This window comes from Acinonyx jubatus, chromosome E2 (genome assembly GCF_027475565.1).
Source record: "Acinonyx jubatus isolate Ajub_Pintada_27869175 chromosome E2, VMU_Ajub_asm_v1.0, whole genome shotgun sequence".
Lineage (NCBI taxonomy): Eukaryota > Metazoa > Chordata > Mammalia > Carnivora > Felidae > Acinonyx > Acinonyx jubatus.
The window spans coordinates 47,673,386-47,696,679 of NC_069396.1; the positions used below are offsets into that span (position 1 = coordinate 47,673,386).

General features: G+C 55.0%; 3 protein-coding genes across 11 annotated transcripts in view; 1 reads left to right on the forward strand and 2 right to left on the reverse strand.

Annotated features, from left to right (window-relative positions):
• TGFB1 (transforming growth factor beta 1) lies at positions 1 to 14,267 on the reverse strand. Of its 2 annotated transcripts, none has more exons than XM_027037598.2 (7): positions 13,013 to 14,267; positions 9,806 to 9,966; positions 8,484 to 8,601; positions 6,817 to 6,894; positions 6,517 to 6,667; positions 773 to 926; positions 1 to 288 (listed from the first exon to the last, which is right to left on the reverse strand). In XM_027037598.2, the coding sequence occupies exons 1-7, from the start codon at positions 13,365 to 13,367 to the stop codon at positions 130 to 132; spliced, it is 1,176 nt and encodes a 391-aa protein (XP_026893399.1). In that variant the 5' UTR covers positions 13,368 to 14,267; the 3' UTR covers positions 1 to 129. The 2 variants fall into 2 exon arrangements, with proteins under 2 accessions (XP_026893399.1, XP_026893400.1); XM_027037599.2 differs by having other exon boundaries at positions 6,517 to 6,664; positions 13,013 to 14,263.
• Positions 11,114 to 23,294, forward strand: part of TMEM91 (transmembrane protein 91) — a 21,116-nt gene continuing 8,935 nt past the window's right edge. The window contains exon 1 of one of the 7 annotated variants that reach the window (XM_053211424.1): positions 11,114 to 11,537. Coding sequence is in view for 1 of the 7 variants with exons in the window: in XM_053211419.1 (XP_053067394.1) it covers positions 21,598 to 21,682 (85 nt within the window). In the remaining 6 variants the exon portion in view is untranslated. Of the gene's footprint in view, positions 11,538 to 21,432; positions 21,683 to 23,294 lie in introns of those variants that run through there. The other 6 variants (XM_053211420.1, XM_053211422.1, XM_027037619.2 and 3 more) reach the window with 6 other exon arrangements.
• On the reverse strand, positions 14,907 to 21,338 carry B9D2 (B9 domain containing 2). Of its 2 annotated transcripts, none has more exons than XM_027037600.2 (4): positions 21,204 to 21,338; positions 20,626 to 20,717; positions 17,785 to 17,910; positions 14,907 to 15,511 (listed from the first exon to the last, which is right to left on the reverse strand). In XM_027037600.2, exons 2-4 carry the CDS (start codon positions 20,711 to 20,713, stop codon positions 15,198 to 15,200), a joined length of 528 nt encoding a protein of 175 aa, XP_026893401.1. In that variant the 5' UTR covers positions 20,714 to 20,717; positions 21,204 to 21,338; the 3' UTR covers positions 14,907 to 15,197. The 2 variants fall into 2 exon arrangements, with proteins under 2 accessions (XP_026893401.1, XP_014941492.2); XM_015086006.3 differs by having other exon boundaries at positions 21,140 to 21,321.

The following is a 23,294-nucleotide window of genomic DNA, read 5'->3' on the forward strand; positions in this document are numbered from 1 at the left end:
TTGTCTCTCCACCTTTAATCGACCCCAGAGGGCTCTGGGGCGCGGTGTCCTTAAATACAGCCCGGCGCAGCGGGCGGGGGCGGGGCCGGGCCTGCCGGGTGGGCGGGGCCTGCGGGGCGGGGCGGGGCCTCAGCTGCACTTGCAGGAGCGCACGATCATGTTGGACAGCTGCTCCACCTTGGGCTTGCGGCCCACGTAGTACACGATGGGCAGGGGCTCCAGCGCCTGCGGCACGCAGCAGGGAGCCGCCGACGCGCCCGGGTTGTGCTGGTTGTACAGGGCCAGGACCTGCGGGCGGGGTCAGGGTCGGGGGTCGTGGGCAGGGCGCTCCCACCCCTCCCGCCTCTTCCCCTCTCCCTCTGTCTCGTCTCAGTCCGTTCCCAGTCTCTACCTCTCTCCCTTTTCCACTCTTGCCTTGTCTTCACAGTCTCTGTCTCCGTGGCAGTGTGTGGACTCCAGGCCGTTCACTGTTCATCCTGTCTCTCGCGTTCCCTCTCCTTCCGTCTCCCGGCCTCCCCGCACCCGGCTGGTCACTCAGTCTCCGTGGGTCTCGCCACAGACCGCAGATCCCTCTGCGTCTCCCTCTGCGTCAGGTCTCTCTAGCGGCTCAGAGCCTGTCTCCTCCCATCTCTGTACCATCCTCTCTGATCCCCGGGCTCTCTCTACTTCTCATCTGGCTAAGTCCTCTCCGATTTTACCTGTTTGTCTCCCTCCACTCCCTCGGCCCCTGCTCCCCCCAGCCCAACCCCGGCCGGCCCGTGGCCAGACGCACCTTGCTGTACTGCGTGTCCAGGCTCCAGATGTAGGGACAGGGCCCTAGGCAGAAGTTGGCGTGGTAGCCCTTGGGCTCGTGGATCCACTTCCAGCCCAGATCCTTGCGGAAGTCGATATAGAGCTGCCGCACGCAGCAGTTCTTCTCCGTGGAGCTGCCGGGTGGGGGGTGGGGGTGGAGGGGGCCGGGTCAGGGGGGCGCGGCTGCTGCTGCTGTTGCTGCAAGGGCAGCCGCACCCCCCGGGTGGGGGGGGGGTGCACCCTGGTTGCCCCCAGCACGGCGTCCATCTCGGTGATATAGCAATAACGGTAACAGCAATGATAATCACTAACACTGATAAAGCGCTCTCTTTGGTCAAGCCCCTTGCTAACGGGATTGTAAACATCATTTCACACAAGGCTCCTGACAAGCCTGTAAGAAAGTCAAATGACCGTCCCCAAGCCCTAAATTCTGTGTGTGCAACAAATACTTGTTGAACCAGGACCAACTGCTTGGCTGGGATCTACTGGGGGCTCAGTACAAACGAAACAGACAGGAATTCCTGCCTTCTGGGGCCACATGCTAGAGACTGTCATGTCGAACCTCTGCTCCGAACATGGCTCAAACATGGCTCTGTGTCTCTTGGGGCAAATGCCCAAGCCCTCAACAGGAACCACAAGGCGCCGCCTGGTCAGCTGATCTCAACTCCCTCCCCACTCTCCCTGACTCCAGACACTAGAACACAGCACCCTCCCTGTTCTTCAAATACAGCCCTGCCCCAGGACCTTTGCACTCACTCATCCCTCCTCTTGGCTTGCTATTCCCACAGATATCCACTCTAGTTCTTTTCTTTCCTTCAGTTCATTGAAATGCATGCTCAGATGTCCTTTACGCAGGGAGCCTTAACTCCTAGAACACTGCCTGACGTGCAGCAGGTACTCAATAAATATCAGTTAAAAAAATCAATGTCCTCTCCTCAGAGCATCCTTTCTGGACCATCCTACCCAAAGTACCCATCCAAATGATCGTGAATTCCATTCAGTGTGATAGTGGCATTTCAGTTCTGCAAGAAAATATGACAGTGTCTGTATTTGATGTGGGACAAATCTTAATGCCTGTTGAAGCTGGATGAGAATCCATGGGACTTCGTTACATCATATCTTGGTTGCTTTTGTCTACACTGCGAATTTTCCATAATAGAAGAAAATTTTAACCAGAATAGGAAAAATAGTACCCAATATCTATTTTTTTCTTCCCTCTTCTTCTGATTTATTTTCCTTCTTTTTTTTTAACGTTTATTTATTTATTGGGGGGAGGAAGGGGCAAAGAGAGAGGGAGAGAAAGAATCCCAAGCAGGCTCTGTGCTGTCAGCGTAGAGCCTGACAAGGTCTCAATCCTACAAACCAGGAGATCATGACCTGAGCTGAAATCAAGAGTCAGATGCTTAACCGACTGAGCTGCCCAGGTGCCCCTGATTTATTTTCCTTCTAAAACTTATTGCTACCTGGAGCGCCTGGTTGGCTTAGTAGGACATGTGACTCTTGATCTCTAGGTTGCGAGTTCGAGCCTCACATATATTATATATTATTTACTGTGAGAGAGAGCACAAATGGAAGAGAGACAGAGAGAGAAGGGAGAGAGAGAGAGAAAGAGAGAGAGAGAGAGAGAGAGACCCAAGCAGGCTCCATACCGTCAGCACAGAGCCCAAAGCAGGGCTTGAACTGCGAGGTCATGACCTGAGCTGAAATCAAGAGTCAGACACTTAACCGACTGAGCCACCCAGATGCCCCTCTATGTTAGGTTTTTAAAAAGCATATTGGAGAATAGTGATGTATAATATTTTACTGCTCTAGACTCATAATCCCTGTCCCATGCTCAGAAGCAAAAGCCAGTCCCTCCCCAGTCCAGGCCCAGGCTCCTACTTGTCTGGAAAGAACCAGGGCATTTTATGTGCTGGCCTCTGGGGCCATGGCTGAGCTGGGCAGGGACCTTAGCTAAAAAGCTTGATTCGTGGGAAGCATGAACACTTTATATTCCAGGTTCATATCATGTGAAAGAGATATTCTTCAAAGCTACAAGTACAGTATGATCCAAATTCTGCTTTGCATAAAAGGACTAAAAGGAAATATATTCAAATGTTGATTTTTTTTTATACGTGGTAGTGTGATGGGTGATATCTTTCTGTATTTTCTAAATTCTTGACAGTGGGTATGTGTTACTTTTATAATAAGAAAGAGAAGAAGGAAAGAAGGGAGTAAGGGAGGGAGGAAGAGAGAGAGAGAGGGAGGGAGGGAAGAAGGGAGGGAGGGAGGAAGGAATATGCAGTGCCCTCTCCCCCTCTCCACATCCCCCCCCCCCAAAAAAAACGAACTCTGCAATTGGGGCAAAATAAAAAAATACGGATGTGTATACGTGTTTCAAACAGACACTGTGTCTGGAAGGAGACACAAATATAATAAAAGTGACTGTCTCTTTTTCAGAGAGGGGTGGGGATCAGAGCTGGAGGGTCTCTGACTATTCCTTCTAGGTTTGGCCCATGTGCATGCATTTATCTATTCAAGAAGTAATCAACAGAGAATTAACTGATCTCAAAACCCTATGAGGCAGGCTTTATTATTATTATTCCCATTTGAAGGATGAAGGAACTGAGCCCCAGAGAGGAAAGCACTGCCTGCCCATACACAGCATGTAAGTGTGGAGCTTGGGGACAGGTTCACGGCCAGCTCTGTGTCCCCTGGGAGGCTGGGGCCTCATCTGTCCAGCGCAGCCATGTCAGCTCAAGCACAGCAGGAAGAGGCGATGATACAGCATTTCCCGGGGCAAGACAAGGCCTCTCCAAAAGCCACAGAGAAGGGAGCCAGGAATCTGAGATCCCTGTGAGCTCAGCCTGGTTCCTCCCCAGTCTGGTTGGGCCTCAGTTTCCCCATCTGTCCAAAGACATGAGGGATGTTGGATCAAATAAGGTGTTGTTCAGGGTCAAGGAGGCATCAGGAAGTCCAGGACCAGGGAGAGTCCTGAGCTCCTGAAACCACAGGCACATATGTGTGCATTTACAGGCATATTTCTGGGGAAATGTCCTGGCTTTCAGCTTCTCAAGGGGGTCCTAAATTCACAGAAGGGAAAGAACCCCCTGTCCAGAATAATCTTTCACTTCCGGTTCAACTCTGGCTGGGGGTTTTGAGGTCCTAAGATTTGAATAGTCTGTGACCCTGATTACCCACCTGGGACATCCTCCCTGTGGGGTCCCCAGAGCAGCAGAAGCACCATCTGAGAACTTGTGGGGAATGTAAATTCTCCAGGCTCACCAAAAACCTACTGAGTCAGAAACTGGGGGTGGAGCTGGGGCTGGAAGACAGCAGGCCATATTTAACAAGCCTCCAGGTGACTTTGAGGCACTTTCTAACCCATTTATTCAGTGTAAGGCCTCTTGCAAAGCTTTCTTCTTCTTTTTTTTTTTTTTTAATTAGCTCTCCACCTAACATGGGACTTGAACTCACAACCCTGAGATCAAGAGTCCCACACTCTACTGACTGAGCCACCCAGGTGTCCCTCTTGCAAAGCTCTTGCAGAGCCTCTCTGCCATCCAGTCAGGGCCTGATGGGTAAAAGAAACCCACTTGGGGCCCCAGAACAGAACAGGCTGAAGGCCTCACATTGGATGTTGGGTAAGAGTTCAGGGAGGCTAACTTCCACAATCCCATGTCATGGCCAAGTTCACTGCATCTCTGCCCCTACTCACTTCCTCTCCCGCAATGGGCGATTTCAAAGCACATGCCATCCACCATGTCATTTCATCCACAAATATTTCCACATGTATCTCCAAGAAAATCAGGACTATTGTAAAACATAACCACAAGACCATATAAGAAAAATTCTCAATTATTCCTGGATATCATAAAATATCCAATCAGGGTTCACATTTCCCCAACTGTCTCACAAATGTCTTTTTGTTTTTACTAGTCTGCGTGAATAAAGACCCAAATAAGGTCTACACATTGCAATTACTTGATATATATTTTAAGATTCTTTTAGAAATCTACATAATCATCTCTCTACCTCCCTACTTTGCATTGTATTTGTTGAAGAAAGTGGGTCAGATTTCCCACCATCTAATTGTTGCTGACTGCAAGCCCATGGTGTTCTTTAACATGTTCCTCTGTCCCTGTGTTTCTAGAAAATTGGTAGTTGGATCTACCATTTTGTTCAGCTGCAGGTTCACTTTTTGGCACAACTTCTGAGGTGACACTGTGTCCCTCCCTGCGGAGGCTCCCATGGCTGGCTGCCTCCCTCTATATTGTTATTAATAACGTTCATTCATTCGTAGGGTTGCTGGGCTAAGGCTGGGGCTGGGGCTGGTGCTAAGCTTGGAAACAGAGCTGACTTTCCAGAAGGCGAACAGCATGTAACAAAGCCCAGAGGTACCTCATCCAAACAGTAAGCTGGGGAGGGACAAAGGTCAGATTATCGTTCTAATTCTGCAACATCTAACTCTGTATTTCAACATGCTAAGGAATCCAACTTTTCAACTTTCTTAGATTGCGATACTCCAGCATCTCAACATTCTAACAATGGCATTTCCAACTTGCTAGGATTCCTGTATTCCAACTCTCCGGTATCTTGTCATTCGTGATATCTCAATATCGAATTACAGCATTCCACAATCCTGAGCCCATCACTCAAGAGGTCCAAGCTGCCACCTCTGAAGATCCCAGCTTTCCAAGAGTCTAACATCCCAACACTGAGCCCCAACACTCTAGGACACCAATAATCTGGCTTACTCCAACCCCAACATTTGTAGATGCCAGCTGTTGTTGTTTTTTTAATATATTATATATATATAATATATTATATATATTAATAATAATATATTAATATATTATAGCTAATATATACACACACACACACACACACACACACACACACACACACACATATACACTTTATTTGAGGAAGAGAGAGAGGGGGAGAGTGGGGGGAAAAGGGCAGAGGGAGAGAGAGAGAGGATCCCAAGCATGCTCCATGCTAAGGATGGAGCCCAGTGTGGGACTTGATCCCACAACCCCGGGATCATGACCTGAGCTGAAATCAAGAGTCAGACATTCAACTGACTGAGCCACCCAGGTACCCCAGTTTGTTTTGTTTTTTGTGTTTAAGTAGGCTTCATGCCCAGCATGGAGTCCAATGCGGAACTTGAACTCATGACCCTGAGATCAAGACCTGAGTTGAGATCAAGAGTAGGCCACTTAAGCGACTGAGTCACCCAGGTGTCGCGTGAATGCTAGTATTTTAACACAGGCTTCCACCATTCTGAGCCCAATATTCAAGGTCTCCAGTCTGCCAACAGTGGAGACTCCAATCTGTCAATGGTATGGGAATCCAACATGGGCAATCTTCCAATCCTCAATTCCCTAATTCTAAGATCCCAACACTCCTTGAGTCCAACATTCTCGGATTCCAGTCATTAACACTGAATTCTATGTCCTAGGATCCCAACGTTCTAGAACCCCAGCCTGCCAACATTGAACTTGCTCGGGTCCCTCAGTCTACACACCAACACACCAGCAAGAAAGCAAGATGATCTCAACATCCTAGGACTCCACATCCCAGCATCCTAGAACTCAGAGCCCATCCTCTGAGCCCTCCAGGCTGAAGGAGGTGCCAGCCATGCGTAGCACCAGCCAGGTGCCCAACTTGAGCCTTCCCTGGTTGCGCCCAGCCATCACACCACCAGATGAGAATGCCACGGTCAAGGGCTGAAAGGTTCACCTGAAGCAGTAGTTGGTGTCCAGGGCTCGGCGGTGCCGCGAGCTGTGCAGGTGCTGGGCCCTCTCCAGCGGGGTGGCCATGAGGAGCAGAAAAGGCCGGTTCATGCCATGAATGGTGGCCAGGTCACCTCGGCGGCTGGAACTGAACCCTGCTTTGGTTTGGAGTTGTAGGGTGTGGGGGAGACATAGACACACACTCTCAGATGGATGAATGGGGGCAGGGGCAGGGGGAAGAGGACACGAGTGCACACACATGCGCACACACGCGGGCATGGGGCCGGGCCAGGGAGATGGGCCTCACCGTTGATGTCCACTTGCAGTGTGTTATCTTTGCTGTCACAGGAACAGTGGGCACTGAGGCGAAAGCCCTCTACTTCCCCTGTGGGAGTGGGGAGTGGGAAGCCAGTGTGAGATGCCAGGTGCTGTTCACACCCCCGCCGTGGGTGGAGCAAACCCAGGGTGGAGGGGGTGTTGGGGCTCCCCCTGTCTCTTCCCCTGCCTGCCCTCTCCCTGCATCCTCCTGCTCTTGGCCTTGCTTCCTCCTTCTCCTCCTTCAGGTCTCAGTTCAAATGTCACCTCCTCCAGGAGGCCCTCCCGGACACATGCCCCACCCCCACAGTGACATCACTTTATTTTCTCCATAGCACTCACCCTCCTGACATTCGCATTTGGCTATTTGTTTCCCTTATTGTTCTCAGTGGAAAGCAGGATACATGGGGGCAGGGATTCCTGTTTTCTTGCTCCCCGCTGGGCCTAGCCCACAGTCTTAAAAATAAACATCTACTGAGTGCACACCCCGGGTGCCAGGCCCTGTCCTAAATGCTCTGTGGGCATTATCTCTTCTGATCCTCGCCAGAGGTCCCAATTTAATAGGCACGGAAGCCAAGACCCACAGAGGGCAGATGATGTGCCTCAAGTGGGAAAAGGTAGGGATGGGGTGCACACCCACAGAGCAGCTGTGGGAGAAAGGTTTCTTGAACAAATGAGTGAATGATTTTCTAAGCTCCTACTAGGTGCTGGGCCCTGTGCTGGGTGCTCTAGACTCTGCAGTGACCGAGACAGGCCTTTGTCCAGCGGCCCCGGGCCCCTGCCTTTCAACACCTGGCCGATCCACCACTTATCCCTTAAGTCTCTATACTATCACCTTCCCCCAGGAAGCCCTCCCAGACCCTCTAGGATGGGTCCCAGCAGCACTCGGGGCCTCCCCATCCCGCCACTGCTCCTTCGGGTCATCACTGCCACCTAGGGCTTTGGCAAGACTTTGTAGATGTCCAGAGTTGCCCCATGAAGGCAGCATCCAGAAGTTGTCTTAGTTACCACTGTGTCCCCAGCATCACCGCACACAGGGCGGGGCTCAGAGCAGGGACCCATTGGCATTTGTTGAGGGGAGACATGAACAAAAGGGAGATCAGGAAGGGGGATGTGGGTGTGGTGGACTCAGGTCAAACACAGTCCTCTTACAGACAGATCGGCTGTGTCAGGCTCTCCCTGGACTCAGGGTATGCCTTGAACACTCTTGCCTCTCCTTCTTTCCCCGACGGGTTCCACTCAACCCTCAAATATCAGCTCTGATGTCCCCTCTTCCAGGAAGCCCTCCCTGACCCCAAGCTGGGTGAGCCATCTCCTCTGGGGTCCCTATTCCAGCCCTACCCAATCTGGGTCATTACCATCCAGTTTTCAGGTCTTTCCCCACTTCCCCCACCCCAAGAATGGACTATGGGCTCCGTGAGGGCAAGGGTGGGGCTGTTTGGGTCCCTGCTGTGTCCCCAGCATCACCCACCACCCAGCAGGTGCTCAGGAAATGGATTAGGCATTATCACTCAGGTCTGAGGTCTAGGAGGAAGGCCACGTCTTGGCTGGGACATGGGGTCCCAGCTCCTGGGACGTGGGGTCCCAGCTGCTAGGCAGGACAAACAAAGGGCTCTATCCCATTACAAAATAGGAGCGGGGCAAACAAGTGGTCCTTACCTCCATGGCTCAGCCACTGCCGCACCACTCCAGTGACATCAAAGGACAGCCATTCCGGCGTGTCACTGGGCGCCAGCAGCCGGTTGCTGAGGTAGCGCCAGGAATTATTGCTGTATTTCTGGGGGGAGATGAATTGGGGGGAGACAGTGGGTTAGATGCAGCTCCCCACCCCCAAATACACTGACTGCACCCCCACTCCTGCTCCACCAAACAGGCTGCCAGAGAGTCCCTCAGACAGAGTCCCCTCCCAGACATCCACGCTGTGGGGCCCTGCAGGAACAACCCCCACCCCACCGCCGGAGCGGCCTTGGGAGGAGAGGAGAGAGAGCCCCAGGCCGGGGATCAAGGCACCTGGACGGCTCAGCCTCTGCTCTGAGTCCCTGTGGGGCCCCTCCGCGGCCTGAGTTCCCTCACTGGTGAAATGCCAGGCCCCTTTCAGCTCAGACAGTCCACCATGCTGAGATCCTCCTGGGACATCCTGGGGTCACCTGAGCATACAGTTCTGCAAATCTGACACCCTGAATTCTGAGAGCCTGTAACTTTCTAGGGGCTTATGTTAGAAGTCATTCCATACCCCAAGAATGACCCATTCAATGAACCTGAGAAATTCTGAGAGACTGATGTTCTAGACACCCAGGAGTCTGGCACGCCCCAAACCCAGATGCTGCAGAGGTCTGATGCCCGTGTGCCACGATCCTCTGGGGCTGGGCAGAATACTCCAGACACTGGCAGCGTGAAGCTGAATTCTCTAGACTCCCAAGGAATTGACCACAGACACACTTCCTTTGTTGTAACAGTCTACCACCTACCATTAAACCCAATGTCCCACATGACGTGGATTCCAGGTCGCATAATCTTCTAGACTCCAGCCCTCCCAGAGGCCCCAGTCTTCCTGGAGACTCTAACTCTTCTAGAACAGAACTATCCAAAGGAACTTTCTAGGATGCTGGAAGTGTCCTTTATCTGCAGCATCCAAAATAGCAGCCACTAACCACTACGGAGCACTCAAAATATGGCCAGTGAGACTGAGGGGTTGAATTTTTTTTCTTTTAGTCAACTTAAATGGCCACGTGTGGCTAGTGGTCCTGGACAACTGTACTGGACAGAACGGCTGGAGAGCCTACAACCTTTCAAGATTCTGGCCTCTTGAGTGTTTAGTATCCTAGAGTGCTAGGAGCCTGAAAGTTCTAAAGGGCCCCATGATTCCATGGCCCGCACGCCCCCATCCTGCCGAGTCTGTCTGTGTGGACCTTGCAGCCACCAGCCGTCCAGCTGCCCACCTCAGCCCCAGTGCAGCCCACCTCTGGGGCCCGGGCCCCCACCTGGTACAGTTCCACGTGCTGCTCCGCTTTTAACTTGAGCCTCAGCAGGCGCAACTCTGCCCGGGAGAGCAAGACGGGCTCGGGCACTGCTTCTCGGAGCTCCGACGTGTTAAAGAGCATATATATGCTGTGCGGGGTACGCTGGACTTTCTCATAGATTTCTAGGCGGGAGGAGCAGAGAGGAGGGAGGTCAGGGGGTTTGGCAAGGGCGGAGGGAGCTAGCACACCCCAAGTCTAAGAGCGTGGGCTCCCGGCGCTGACGACCCTGGGTTGGAACCCGATTCTGACATTTTTTAGCGGTGTGACCTTGGGAGAGTGGCTCTCCCTCTCTGGATTTGTTTCACCCTCTGTAAAATGGGGTCTGAGCCACACTTGTCTCCTGTCATCTGTAAAGCGTCCACTCAGTACACAGCCCTAAGAGGGGCTGCTGTGCTCGCTCAGGTGCCCCCAGCACTTGAAGCCTCAAATGCAAGTTGAATGGCAGGAGTAGGATGGAGGGAGCAACCTTCCAGCTCTGTGACTTTGGGCAAGTCACATTCCTTCCCACAGCCTCGCTTTCGGGGCTATTCTTTGGGAAATGACAACCCCACCAAACTCCCTAACTGCCCACCAGGCTCTCCTAACTGAAGCACTGTGTGACTTTGGGCAAGCGAATTCCACTCTCTGTGTCAGATTCTCAACCGTAAAAGGAGGACCGGCTGCAAGATTATATAGTGTGCGACGAGTGAGCTGGTGCGGTAAAGCAGGCAGCAGTCTGCACACCCGGGCTGTGCTAACGTGTATGTTAAAGAGTGCTCACTATTTGCCAGGGGCTATGCACCACACTTTACAAGGGCTAAGACATTTAAACCTCACAACAACCTCATGAGGAAAAGCAATTATTGTACCCATTTTATAGATGGGGAAACAGGTCATTTGCCCCACGGTGACATAGGTAAGGAGCTACAGAGCTGGGATTCAAACTCAGGCGGTCTGGTCCCAAAGACTACTCTTAACCCCAAGGCCATGCAGTCTCCCTGCTACTGTGACATTATTATTATTACGAATTACTCTTACTATTACTAATTGCTTCCTGCCTTCTCTCCCTCAGCTGGTTAGACAAGGCAAAGTTCATTCTAGGTAGGAATGGCTTTGGTGGGGGGAGGAAGAAAAATGGGAAGAGTGCGTTCTAGTCTAGGAAAAGTTTGGGATGAGCAGGCAGGCCATGACCTTGTAGATCAACTGGGATACATCCTTTAAGGCCTCTGCCGTAGGGGTGCAGAAATGGAGGAGACAGGATCTGATGAGAAAGGAGAGGCAACTCCTTCCATGGGCCCCCTGCCCCTACTCCTCCCCACGCTAGCCAGGCCAGCCCGGGGGGGCCCCCACAAAGAAGCCCTATCTTGACCCAGGGGTTACTCAGCAAACCCCAAAGGAAGTGTAGTGCAGGGGTGGAGGGTGGGAGGACGGGTGGAGACAGATACAGAGGAAGAAAGGAAGGGCAGGACCGGTCAGAGGGAGGGATGGAGAGACCACAGAGACAGGGAGACTCGAGGAATAGGGCTAGATGGAAAAAGAGGGAGAAAGAGGGAAGAGACTGTTCAGACCCATGCATGGGATATGGGAGACACACACGGGAAGAGAGATATAGGGTTTGGGGGCAAAATGGAGCCAGACTGGGAGGGGAGAAGAGGACTGAAGGTACCAGCGGTAGAGAAATCTCTACAACGAAGGTGAAACAACCACAGAAAAGGTGAGCCTGAAATGTGGGTGGGGAGGGGCGTCACCTGGCCGGGCACGCATGCGTGGCCCAAGGACCACAGGTGCACCGCCCAAGACAGAAAATGAAAACAGGGGGGCTGCCCCAAACCTCCGGGCCACGCGGAACCCCTGGGTCCCCGCGTGGGCGCCGAGGGGCCGGGCCCAGCAGCAGCCCCGCCCCAGAATGGGGTGAAGAGGGCGGGAGGCGCCGCAGCCGCGAGGGCGGGGACCCGACCTGCCCCGTCTCGCCCCAGGCTCCGCGCGCGATCCCCGCCCCCCCGGGCAAGGAAAAGGAAGGGAGGGCGGGCTAGGCGGCCGGACGCTGGGGTTTCCCCAGCCTCCCGGAGAGGAACTGGGACTCTGGGGTCCAGACTCTCCTAGTTCAGCTCTGCGGGGTCCTCCCCCCCCCCCTTTCCGGGAGGGCAGGCTCCTCCCTCCGCGCGTGGCACCCACGTGGGGCTCCCTCACCCCGACCAGCTCGGTTTTCTCACCCCGATCTTGCAGAGTCTCACCCACCCACCTCTCCCTCTAGGGCTCGACTCCTCACTCAGCCCGCTTCCTCCCCTCCCGCGGCGTGGGGGGCTCGCTGCTCCCAGAACGGCACTGTTTATGTCTCCCCTCCACTCCCTCCCCGTCCCCCGTTCTCATGCCTGTCTCCCCTCTCTCTAAACCCCTTCCCACCATCCACTATTCTAGGTTTCTTGGGGGCTCGCTTCCCGCGCTGGGCTTCCTCCTCTCACGTCCATATGCCAAATACTCGGGGCACCTCGCGCGCATCCCCGACGCCCCCCTGGGGGTCTCCGCTGCTCTCCTGCTCGTACCTCCCCCCACCCCAAGACCTCGGGTGCCCTCTTCCCCGCATTTATCATCCTCCTCTCTGTGGGCCCTCCCTCAATCCCGCGTGTTTTTCGCGCTCGCTGCAAGTGGATCCACTGTCCACTTTCCCGATACCTCTGGAGTTCGCTTCACCTAGTTTTTCTGTCCTTCTTGAATTTTCTCGCCTCGTGCTCCTGAGCTCTGGGTCAGCTTTCCCCACTGCCTCCCCTCTCTCAGATGCTGGGGTCTTCGCTTCTCCCAAAGCGGGCTCCCTCTCTCTATGCAGCCCTCACCCCACGACCCCCCACACTCTAGTGCACTGTGGAGAAAGAAGTCTTTCTACCCCTTCACCCCCCAGTTGCTTCTCTCCCTCTAGGGGACTGCCCCCCCCCCCTCCACGATCCCGCAGGTTCCCGTCGCCCTCTAGAAGCCCACTTCGCTCCCTATCTCCTGCCCTTCAAGGCCAGATACCTGAGGGGTAGGAAGCTCAGTCCTCTCCTCTTTGAGACCCCCCTCCCGCGTTCCCGGCAACCCCGGGGGTCCTCTTCCTCTAGGCAGTTTCCTCTGCCAGTAATTTCCTCCCCCGTGACCCCTGCACTCCGGCGCCCCCTGGGGGCTCCCCTCCAGGGTCCCCGGCCCCTCTGAGCTCACTGTTGGTGTTTTCCACCATTAGCACGCGGGTGACCTCCTTGGCGTAGTAGTCCGCCTCAGGCTCGGGCTCCGGCTCGGCGCTCTCCCCCGCCACCCGGTCGCGGGTACTGTTGTAAAGGGCCAGCACAGCCTCGGGCAGCGGGCCGGGCGGCACCTCCCCCTGGCTCGGGGGGCTGGCGAGCCGCAGCTTGGACAGGATCTGGCCGCGGATGGCCTCGATGCGCTTCCGCTTCACCAGTTCCATGTCGATGGTCTTGCAGGTGGACAGTCCGGCGGCCGGCCGGCCAGGCGTCAGCACTAGTAGCCACAGCAGCGGCAGCAGCAGCGGCAGCAGCCGCAACCCGGAGGGCGGCATGGGGGAGGCGTCGCCCCCGGCACCGCCGAGAGCGCGAGCCCCGCTGCGGTGGGAAAAGGGAGGCCCCGCCCCTAGAGGGGCTCGGGGTCTCCCGAAGAAAGATAGGAGGGTCGGGGTGAGGTGAGGGGAGTTGAAGCCCTCAGGCAGAACCGAGTGGAGGTGGAGGGGAAGCTCTGATGGGTGGTTTCTCGGTATCCCAAGGAAAAAACCGAGAGGGGCGAGATCTGGTACCAGAGGTGGGTGGTCTTGAGTAGGAAAGTTAAGGAGGTGTGGGAGAGATCCCGTCTCCCGGATCTCGGTGGAGAAGGGTCCTTGGATGCGCGGGGGCTCAGGAGAGAGGCTGGAGGTGGGGGAGCGGCGTGCAGGGGGGTGCGCCCGAGGTCTGGGGTCAAGTCTTCGCGGGAGTCCGGGTTGGCGGCTCCTGAGGGCTGTTCCGGAATGGGGGCGCCTGGGGGACGCCGTGGAGGGGGCAGGGAGGGAGCAAGCGTCCGAGGCGGTGGTGGGGCGGTCTGGGGTCCCCAAGTCCTGCCTCCTGGCGGGGCAGTGCCGCGCCAATCGGTCCCCGCGTCTCCGGCTCCCAGCGGCAGCGGAAAAGTCTCAAAACTTTTTTTCCTCTTCTCCCAACCAGCTCGTCCCTCCTCCCGCTCCTCCTCCCCCTCCTCCCCGCAGTGGCGGCGGCGGCGGCGGCGGGGGCGGCGGCGGCGGCTCGTCTCAGACTCTGGGGCCTCAGGCTGCTCCTCGGCGGCTCCTTCCTCCGCTCCCGGCCGAGGCCGGCCCCGCGGGCGGCTCCGAGCCGGGGGGTGCCCCGGAGGGGGCGTCCCCCCTGCCCCCGGCCGGGGGCCTCGCTGTCTGGCGGATCCGCGGCGGGAGGAGGGGGTGGGACGCCCGGGGCGCGAAGGGCGGCGGCGGCGGCAGTGGCGGGGACCGGCTGGGGCGGCGGGGGGTTTTGAAGCCGCCCCGGCCCCACCCAGGAAGCGCGCGGGGCGGGGGCGGCCCCCAGGGGGAGGACATGGGGGGGCCGGGCCACCGTCCTCATCTCGCGTGGGCGGGCTCCGAGGGGGGTCCCTCAGGCCCCGGGGGGAGGGGGCGGACACCCCGGCTCCGCCCCGCGAACAGGGTGCTGCCTCCTGGCGGCTGAGCGCAACCTAAGCGGGCAGACGAGTTGCGTGTGGCTTTGAGGGCTGTGCGGGGTCGTGGAGAGAATGAAGATCTGGCGGGGAGGGCTCAATCGGAGGCTGGGGACACATGGCACAGGGGATCAGAGAGCGGGGACCCCAGAGGAGAGAGGGTGGGAGGCTGGAGCAGAGGGGAAGAGGGTCAGCCAGGAGATGGGGACCCAGTGGGGAGAGGCGCACAGGGGAGCAAGGAGCCCCAAAGAGAGGGGGTCACAAGAGGGGCCCCCAGAGTGGGGAGGAGGCAGAGGTTGAGGCACAAGATGGGGGCAGTGGGTCTGTCAGAAGGTGGGGACCTGAAGGAGGGTGTCAGTGGGAGGACAGGAGGGCACAAGGCCTCTGACAGATGAAGTCAGGAAGGCACCCACACCTGTAAGAACTGCTCCTTTATTGAGCACTTCGGTGCGCAGTCTCTTCTCACCCAACACCCTGCGACCTCACACACTTAACTGCCCCCATTTTACAGATGGGGAAACTGGACCTGAGAGGGGCAGCCACTGGGCTTGAGGTGCTGGCCAGGACAGAAGCCACGGCCTGCCTTGGCTGGGGTGAGATCTGACAGTCTCCGGACCCACCCACGCTTCTGACCACCGGGCCATCCTGCCCTTCCATAGGTAGCCGGGTGTGGATGGGCCTGCGAGTGGCGGCAGGGGCAGGGTCAGCATTCCACACCATAGCGGTCGAAGTGGCGCAGCAGCAGGCCCAGCTCAAGGTGCACAGTGCCACCGGCGGCCGTGTGCAGGCGATAGCGGTCGGCCCCACTGTAGATGGCGTCCCCGTGCAGCAGCTGAGGGCCGCCACCCACAAAGGCCCGTGCCAGCTGCTCCCGCCAGCTGCCCAGGGGCCGCCATGTGGGGCAGTCCAGCTGGTGGGTGCCCGGACTGCTGGGCACGTGGCAAAAGCCGTAGCCTGCGAGCTGGCAGCGGCCGAAGCTGTCCTGCGACCACACCTGGAGATGGAGTCGGGGCCAGCCTGCAGGACGGGAGGGAGGAAAGGAGCGATGGTGGAGCTCCGTCTCCCCCTCCTGGATCCCCATCTCCTTGATCCCCACTGGTCCAGTCCCCTCCCCGCTGGGTTTCTGCCCCAGCCTTCTCTCCCATTCACAAGGCAGCCAAAGGAATCTTTCCGAATCTACTTCCCTCCCCTGCTGAAAACCCCTCCCTGGCTCCCCAGTGCCCTCACTATCAATTCCAACCTCAACACCCCAGGCCCTCTGGATCTGGCCTCTGCGGACATCCCTTCCTGTGGCCTCCTCTTCTGTGCCCCCATTTCAGGGCAGTCCAGTCCCCAGGTGAGCGCCTTGGCCTTGTCCGGGACACTTCCTTCCCTTCCCACAGCCCACTCTGTGCTCTATGGGCCCAGGGCGTTCCTTCCTGCGCCTCCAATGCACCTTCCGACCTGGAAGCTGGAAGCATCTTTCCCCCACATCCATAGGTTTCTCAATGTCCTTAGAACACAGTTCAGCTCCTCAGCCCGGTAGGCAAAAGCCCTTGGAGACCTGGCCCCATTTCACCCTCCTTTCTGCGCCCCCCCCCCCCACACACACCGCCGCCTGCGCTAGGCCCTATTCTAGAAGCTGGGGACACAGTGGTGAACAGAGCAGACAAAAATTCCTGACATCCTAGACAACGAATGTAGTAAATAAGCAAATTACAGGGTATGTCAGATGGTGATAACTGCTCTGGAGAAAAATAAAGCTGGGTATGGTGGGGGTGGGGATGGAGTTTTAGAAAGTGGGTGATCAAGAGAAGCTTTTCCGAGGTGACGGTTGAGCGAATGCTTGAGGGAATGGAGCCAGCCATGTGGATGGACATCTGGGGAAGTACGCCCCCAGGAGAGGGAACAGTGTGTGCAAAGGCCCTGAGGTTGGAGCTGGCTGGTGGCGCCAGTGAGGCTGGACTGAGAGAGGGAGAGAGGGACAGGAGGTGACAGACCAGATTGTCTCAAATTGATTATGATCCAGGATAAATCTTTGGCTTTTACCGAGTAAGATGGGGACCATGGGGGGGGGGGGGTTCTGTGTAGAGACAGAAGAATATGACCCAACTTGGGTGTTCACAGGGGAACAGACTATGGAGCACAGGGAAGAGGCTACTGTAATATCCAGGTGAAAGGTGAGGAGGGACAGACCAAGAGACCAGAGAGAGAAGTGGGGGGGATTTAGAATACATTCCAAAGGTAGAGCCAAAGGGATTTCTGGGTGGGCAGAGTGGGGGTTGAGGAAAGAGGAGGCAAAGACGGTGACCGTACTGGAGGATGTGGGGTCTGCAGAACTGAAGGACAGTTGCCTGCCTCATACTCCGGCCCATCAGCCACAGGCAGCCAGAAGAATCTTTTAAAATTGAAATCTGACATGTCTGTCATGGGCTATGGCTCCCGAGCACCTTCTGGAGATGGCCTCAGCTCCACGGCCTGTCCCCTGTCCCCTGCCACCTCACCCCTGGCCCTTCTCCTGTTTACCCTCGATCCTCCAAAGGCCCCTGGCTCACTTTCCCCTTTGGGCCTTTCATACGCAGCTCTCTGCCTAGAACCTTCTTCCATCCCTCTGCTGTACAAGATCCTACTAGCCCTTCACAGCAAAGCTCAAACACCCCCTCCTCCAGGAAGCTCTCCCTGAATTCCCTCGCAGTCAGGCTTCTCCTCTGGGCTTCCCTACCCTCTAGGATCCCCCATTCCAGTCCTGCCCACTCTGGGATGCCACTATCTGGGACAGCTCGGTCTCCCCCCGCAAGAGATGGTGAATCCGATGAGGACAGGGCTGGGGGGCTGTCTCAATCACCAACATTTCCCTGGCATCGCCCAACACAGGCTAGGCGCAGGGCAGACGCTCAGTAAATATTATTTGTATTGTTGAAACACATGTCATGTTGACTTAGGCTGTTTCCTAGAATCCACTCCTCTCCAGTGATCTAAATTTTCCACGAGAAAAGGCTTTCTGATACCCTTCCTCCCCCACATACTCGCTTCCCCTGTGAGCAGCTGGGGAGCCAGGACTGCAGAAACAGCTACCAGCCCTCTCTCCCTCATCACCCCCTCCCAGCTTCCTCCTGATTGAAGCCTCCTGTTTGTCTCTTCGAAAGCCACCTCCCCTCTCCCCCTGGTCCCCACCTTCCCCTCACCCCCTGCAGCCCTGGCCGGCCTAGTCTTGCACACCCTAGAGCCAGCCTGCAGAGAGCCTCTCTGGGACCAGGCCTGGCCAGGAAAGGGCCCCAGAGGGCAGCCTGGGGCCCAGGCCGGGAACCCACCTTGGAGGCCTTTGGTGGCGAAGTGCAGGTCGATGGGGTGGGACCAGTAGGCCATGTCCCCTACTTGGGGGGTGTCCACCTGTGTTTGGCCCTCCCGTACGCCCGACAGGAGCTTCCACGCTGCCCCTGCAGGGAGGGGTAGGAAGCAGACATCAGGAAGGGGAGGCCATTGTGGCTGGAGGAACCTGTTTCTCCCTGGCTTTGGGGGGTCAGGGGTTACAAAGTGTGGACTCTAGAGCCAAATGTCTGGGTTCAAATCCTGGTACTACTTCTCCCTGCCTGTGCAACCTTGGGCGAGTTACCTTCCTCTGCCTCGGTCTCCCCTTCTGTAAGATGGGTGTCCTCCTGACACATCCCTCATAGTTTTCTGAAAAGATTAAACGAGCTAATACACAGAAAGCCCTCAGCACAGTGTCAGGGGGGCAGAGTGAGTGCTGGGTAAGTGTTGGATATCATTTTCTGACTCTTCACCCCATGTTTAGAGGCCTAGTCCAAGGACAAAGAAGGGGCCAAGGATGTCCCTTCAAGAGCACCAGCACAGGGTAAAAGGTGCATAATAATAGCAATCCTCCCGAGGGTGAAAAGAATAGCAAAAATGCACTGCTTCCTGAGTGCCAGATGCTGTGCTAAAATCAATTCACTTAATCTGCCCTCTAGGGCTCTAAATCCCCTCCCCACCCCCTAGTTTAGACTCTCCTCTGTAGCCCACAAGGCCCTCCATGGCCTGGCCTATGCTCCCTTCCTGAACTCCTCTCCGACCACTCTCCTGTCACCACCCTCTAGCCTCACTGCCCCCATTTCTGTTCTCTTCCCCCCACCCCCGGGGCCTTTGCATTGGCTGTTGACTCTGCCCAGAAAGCTCTGCTCCTGGATGTGCCCTTACGTGGCTTTTCCTCAACCTTCAGGGATAGGCTCCAGTGCCACTTTCCCAGAGGGGTGCTCTCTCACCCTCCTATCCAAACACGAGTCCCTGTCTCATCATCTCCTCTCATTTCTTCTGGTACCTACCACTGTCAGTAACCAGTCTGCTCATTTTATTTCCTGTCTCCTCTACTGGGAGCCCTAGGAGAGCATGTCTGTCTCTTGTATACTGCTGGGTCCCTAGGACTTCAAACTCAGGATCTTTGTATACAGAAGGTGCTCAATACATGTTTGTTAGACAAGTAAGGGCTCCTAGGAGGTGGGTGCTGATATAATCCCCATTTTATAGGTAAAGAAAGAAGGAAAGTCACTTGGCCATTTAGTCCCCCGAACACTTATTGAACACCTGCTGTGGGCCAAGCACTGTCGTCCATGCTGGGCACAGCAGGAACGCAGTTTACCAATGTCCCACAGTGGCGCTGGACTCAAACTGTGCTCTGACTGCAGGGCCCAAGCCCTTTATCTGGCTGCCCCTGAGCTCTCTGCTGGATTAACTCCCCCCCCCCCCCCCCCGCCACCACCACCACCAAGAGCCCTCTGAAATAATAAAAATCATGTTGGTGATCTCTTCCTTCTGGGCCAGATGAGGAAAGTACCAGGCCTTCAGTCAGGTTCTTCACTTACGAGATTTCCCAACACCCCTATGAAAGACAAATATTCCCACTCTACCACTTTACAAATGAGGAAAATGAGGCTCCAAGTGGGGGACAGGGCGGGGGGGGGGGGGCGGTCAGCACCTGGCCAGGGTCACAGAGCAGGTGAGTGGTGGGGTCCAGACTGGAAACCAAGTCTGACTCCAGGGTCTGCCTCTCATCTGCTCAGCTGGAGGACCCCAATTTCCCTGGGGGATCTCAGCCACCACTCTACCCACTAGGGAAATCGCAAAGGACCCAGGGCCTCCAGAGATGAAGGCGGCAATAGCCACGCTATTTCACGAGCATTTATCTGTGCTGGGCAACACACCCAAGGCTTTACTAACAGAACCCCAACCAGTTTCTACACAAGTGAGGCAAACGCTTACTGGGTCAGGCCCTCTTCTCAGTGCTGGTTGATATTCATTTAGTCCTTACAACAACCCCATGAAGTTAAGTATTGCTATTATTCCCATTGTACAGACAGGGAAATCAAGGCAAAGACAAGTGCCCAAGGTCACGTAATTAATATGTGGTTTTGAACTCAGGCAGTCCACTCTTAACACTCTGCTGCCTCTTAGCTGCTATTAGCTTCCTTTTTAGACAAGGAGACTGAGGCCTAGAGAGGTCAAGTCCAAAGGCCACCACTCAATAGGTGAGGGACTTAGCATTTGAGCCCAGATCTGGCAGCCTATGGCCCTACCCTTGATGCTATGCTGTCTCTGATGGGGAAAACTGGGGCTTCCAAAGTCTCTCCTGCACCTGTGTGGATGAACCTGAATGACTGATAGAAAGGGGTTCCTACATTCTCACAGAGAATTATGAATACAGTAGGGTGGCCTCTTCTCTGTACATCTGGGATGGAAACCCATTTTACAGTAAGAATTTAATACATGGAGACTGTTAAGCAACGAATGGAGATGGGAGAGGGACCCAGGCCCCCCACACCCCCCAAGACAGTGAATGAAGTCCAGTGGGGATAGGCTGTCTAGGGTTTTGAGGATTGGGAGTGTGTCTGTGTGGGTGGGGTGGGGGGGAATCTAGCCTATAGTCCCATATCCTCAGGGGCTTTGTGTTCAGAGAAGGGGAGCCAGAGCTCCCACAGATATGAGATGGGAAGAACAAGGAAGGAGTGTGAGATTCACATTGTCAGAGGATGGTCATGGCTAGGAGTCCTGAGAGCCTATGGAAGAGGAGGATCGGGGACTAGGCGAGGGAGTCAAGGAAGGGGAGTAGAAACTCTGGGCTTGGAGGTCTGGGTGGGGAAATGAACCAGGCCCCAGAATACCTGTGTGGATGCCCCACTTGCAGAAGAGGCTACTTTCCGAGAACCCGGTGGCCCCCATGATCTGCCCGATCACGTGCACCTCAGCCATGGCCCTGAGGGAAAAATGTAATCACAGCCCTGTGAAGTAAGTGTTCTATTATGTCCACTCGACAGATGGGGAAGTTGAGGCCTACCAAATAAGGGGCAGTAGGATTCCAAGCTAGTTTCGTCAAACTACTGAGGCTGCCGCCTTAACCATGGGCCTGACCGCCCCTCCAAGAGAGCCCGGGAAAAATGACGGGGGAGGAGGTGAGAGCTGAGGGAGAAGCTGGCATCTCTCTACCCGCTTCTAAAATAACCTCTTCCTTAAACTCAGCGCAGCGGAAAGCCCCGCCCCAAAGGCCCATGGCCCCGCCCATAGGCACAAAAGCCCCGCCTCCTCACGTCGGATCCCGCAAGCGCCAAGAGGCGCAGGCCTTTTAAGTGCAGGGCCGCCTTAGCCCCGCCTCTAAGCCCGGGCATGCGTTATTCCTACCTCAGAGCACCTAACGGTTAGGTCGGGCCAAGAGACAACGGGGATTGCAGTTCATGGGCCTGACCTGTCCCTCTCTCCGCGGATGCTGACTTCCTAGGCTTGGCTCGCGCCTCTCCCAGGACCTTCCCGGCAGCGAGAGACCTGAGGCGCTGATCCCTCCGAAGCTGCGCCCGCCTTCGGGCTCCCTGGTTGTTGCTGGGGCAACAGCAGCCTCCTCCCCTAGTCTTGCACCCGCCCTGCGGGTCGCTAATTGGCCCTAGCAGTCTTCGGGGCGGGGCTAATATGTGATGGACGTTTTCTCTCCCCCTCTCCATTTTGGGAAAAGCGTCTCTCCGCACACTCAAGGTTCCGCCATTTGGGGCGTGGTCGGGCAGCTGCCATCTTGAGTGTGGCTGAGGAAATTTGCGCGCCAACTGTATCTGCCAGGTACCTTCCTCACAAAATAAGCGATTCCTTCCATGCTGCCTGCCTCCTCGAACGCTCTCTCCCAGCCAGGACCACAAATCAGACTTGAGCCAGGACCAAAGGGGAATCTCCCTCAAGGTCACTGCCTGCATCCCCCTTATGAAAAACATTCTTCCTCCTTCCGAGAAACTCAAGTTGGGGAGAGGGGTTTTCCTTCCTTTTTGGGGGGTTTCCTGTGGCTCCTCACGGACTGATAAATCCAACTTCCTTCTCAGAAATACTGTTAGTGCTGATTCTGAGTAAGAAGGGGGAGCGTGGGGGAAAGGGGATGAGAAATGAGGAACTGAGGCCTCTTTTTTCTGCAGAAAATCTGGTTCTTGAAGGCTGGACTCTGCCAGCAACTGGTCATGTGCCCCTGCAGGTCTCCAGGTCTATTATCTCATCTGTGTAATGGGTATAAGTAGAAGGACCGAGTCCGACGCACCGACATACTCTGATTTCGTGAGCAGGGTGCCTTCACCCTCCAACTCCACTTGAACCCTAGTCCCTATTCCACTAGGCCAGACCAGGAGTCCAAAGGAAATTCATTTTTCGACTTTTCCCAAAATGAGGCTACACAAGTGAGCATCCCGAAGTCAAAGTTATAGGGAGGGGGCAACATTCGAATAGAATAGTATTAATATACAGAAAATAATTCAATAGGATTACATTTCACTAATAGGTATATTTGAAAGCTACCATTTACTGAGTGTATTTTCTATGCCAGACCCTGTAAACTGATCGTTTTGATTGCATGATTTTGTTTAATCCTGAGACATCCCACAGGGCAGTTAATATCAGCTTTGTTTAAGATGAAAAAATTGGGGCAAAATCATTTGCCTTAAATCACATTGATTGTAGTTCTTACTCTGTCCCTAAACTTGATGTTATTAACCTCTCTGCTGTCCTTCCTTTCTTGGATACACGTCTTTCAGTATTCAAGGGCATATGGAGGTTGTGCCTGGGTATCATCCAAGACTCCATCACTAACAGCGCACCTGAATTCAGCTCAGGTCAGGATCTCCCCGACTGTGGGTTCGAGCCCTGCGTCGCGTCAGGCTCTGTGCTGACAGCTCAGAGCCTGGAGCCTGCTTCGGATTCTGTGTCTCCCTCTCTCTCTGCCCCTTCCTTGCTCATGCTCTGTCTGTCTTAAAAATAAAGAAGCATTAAAAACTAAAAAAAAAAAAACCAAAACTTCCCACATCCAACCAGTCGAATCCTGTCAGTGCTCCTTCTTCCTTTTTAATTTTTTTTTTTTTTTTTTTTTTTTTACTGGTTTTCTCTCTACTGGTTGATATTAGTGATTAAGAAAATGGTTCCCAGGTCAACTACCTAGATGTAAGTCTCAGCTCTTCACCTTCTGTGTGACTTCCAGCCTCTCTGTATCTTGCTTTTCTTTTCTGTAATGTGAGGATGAATGATAGGCCCCACCTTGTTGGACTGTTGTCAGGACTTGATGAGTTAATATATGAGGTTGTTTTAAAATATGCTCACACTGGAGCCCTCGGGTGGCTCAGTCAGTTAAGTGACCGAGTCTTGATTTCGGCTCAGGTCTTGATCTCACAGTTGGGGGATCCAGCCCCAAGCCCAGCTCTGTGCTAAGTGTGGAGCCTGCTTGGTATTCTCTATCTTACTTGTACGTGCTCACTCACTCTCAAAATAAATAAGTTTAAAAACTTAAAAAATAAAATATGCCCACAATTAATTCTAT

Bases quoted from the DNA above. Each gene is read 5' to 3' on its own strand.
- TGFB1 (XM_027037598.2), bottom strand. From the start codon at position 13,367: ATGCCGCCCTCCGGGTTGCGGCTGCTGCCGCTGCTGCTGCCGCTGCTG. The intron at 8,602-9,805 runs GTGGGGGCCCGG...ATCTCCCCCCAG, and splicing joins AGCACGTGGAACTGTACCAG to AAATACAGCAATAATTCCTG. The intron at 289-772 runs GTGCGTCTGGCC...CCCCGCCCGCAG, and splicing joins TGGACACGCAGTACAGCAAG to GTCCTGGCCCTGTACAACCA.
- B9D2 (XM_027037600.2), bottom strand. From the start codon at position 20,713: ATGGCTGAGGTGCACGTGATCGGGCAGATCATGGGGGCCACCGGGTTC. The intron at 17,911-20,625 runs GTATTCTGGGGC...CCCTCCCTGCAG, and splicing joins CAAGTGGGGCATCCACACAG to GGGCAGCGTGGAAGCTCCTG. The intron at 15,512-17,784 runs GTGGGTTCCCGG...CCCGTCCTGCAG, and splicing joins CGCCACCAAAGGCCTCCAAG to GCTGGCCCCGACTCCATCTC.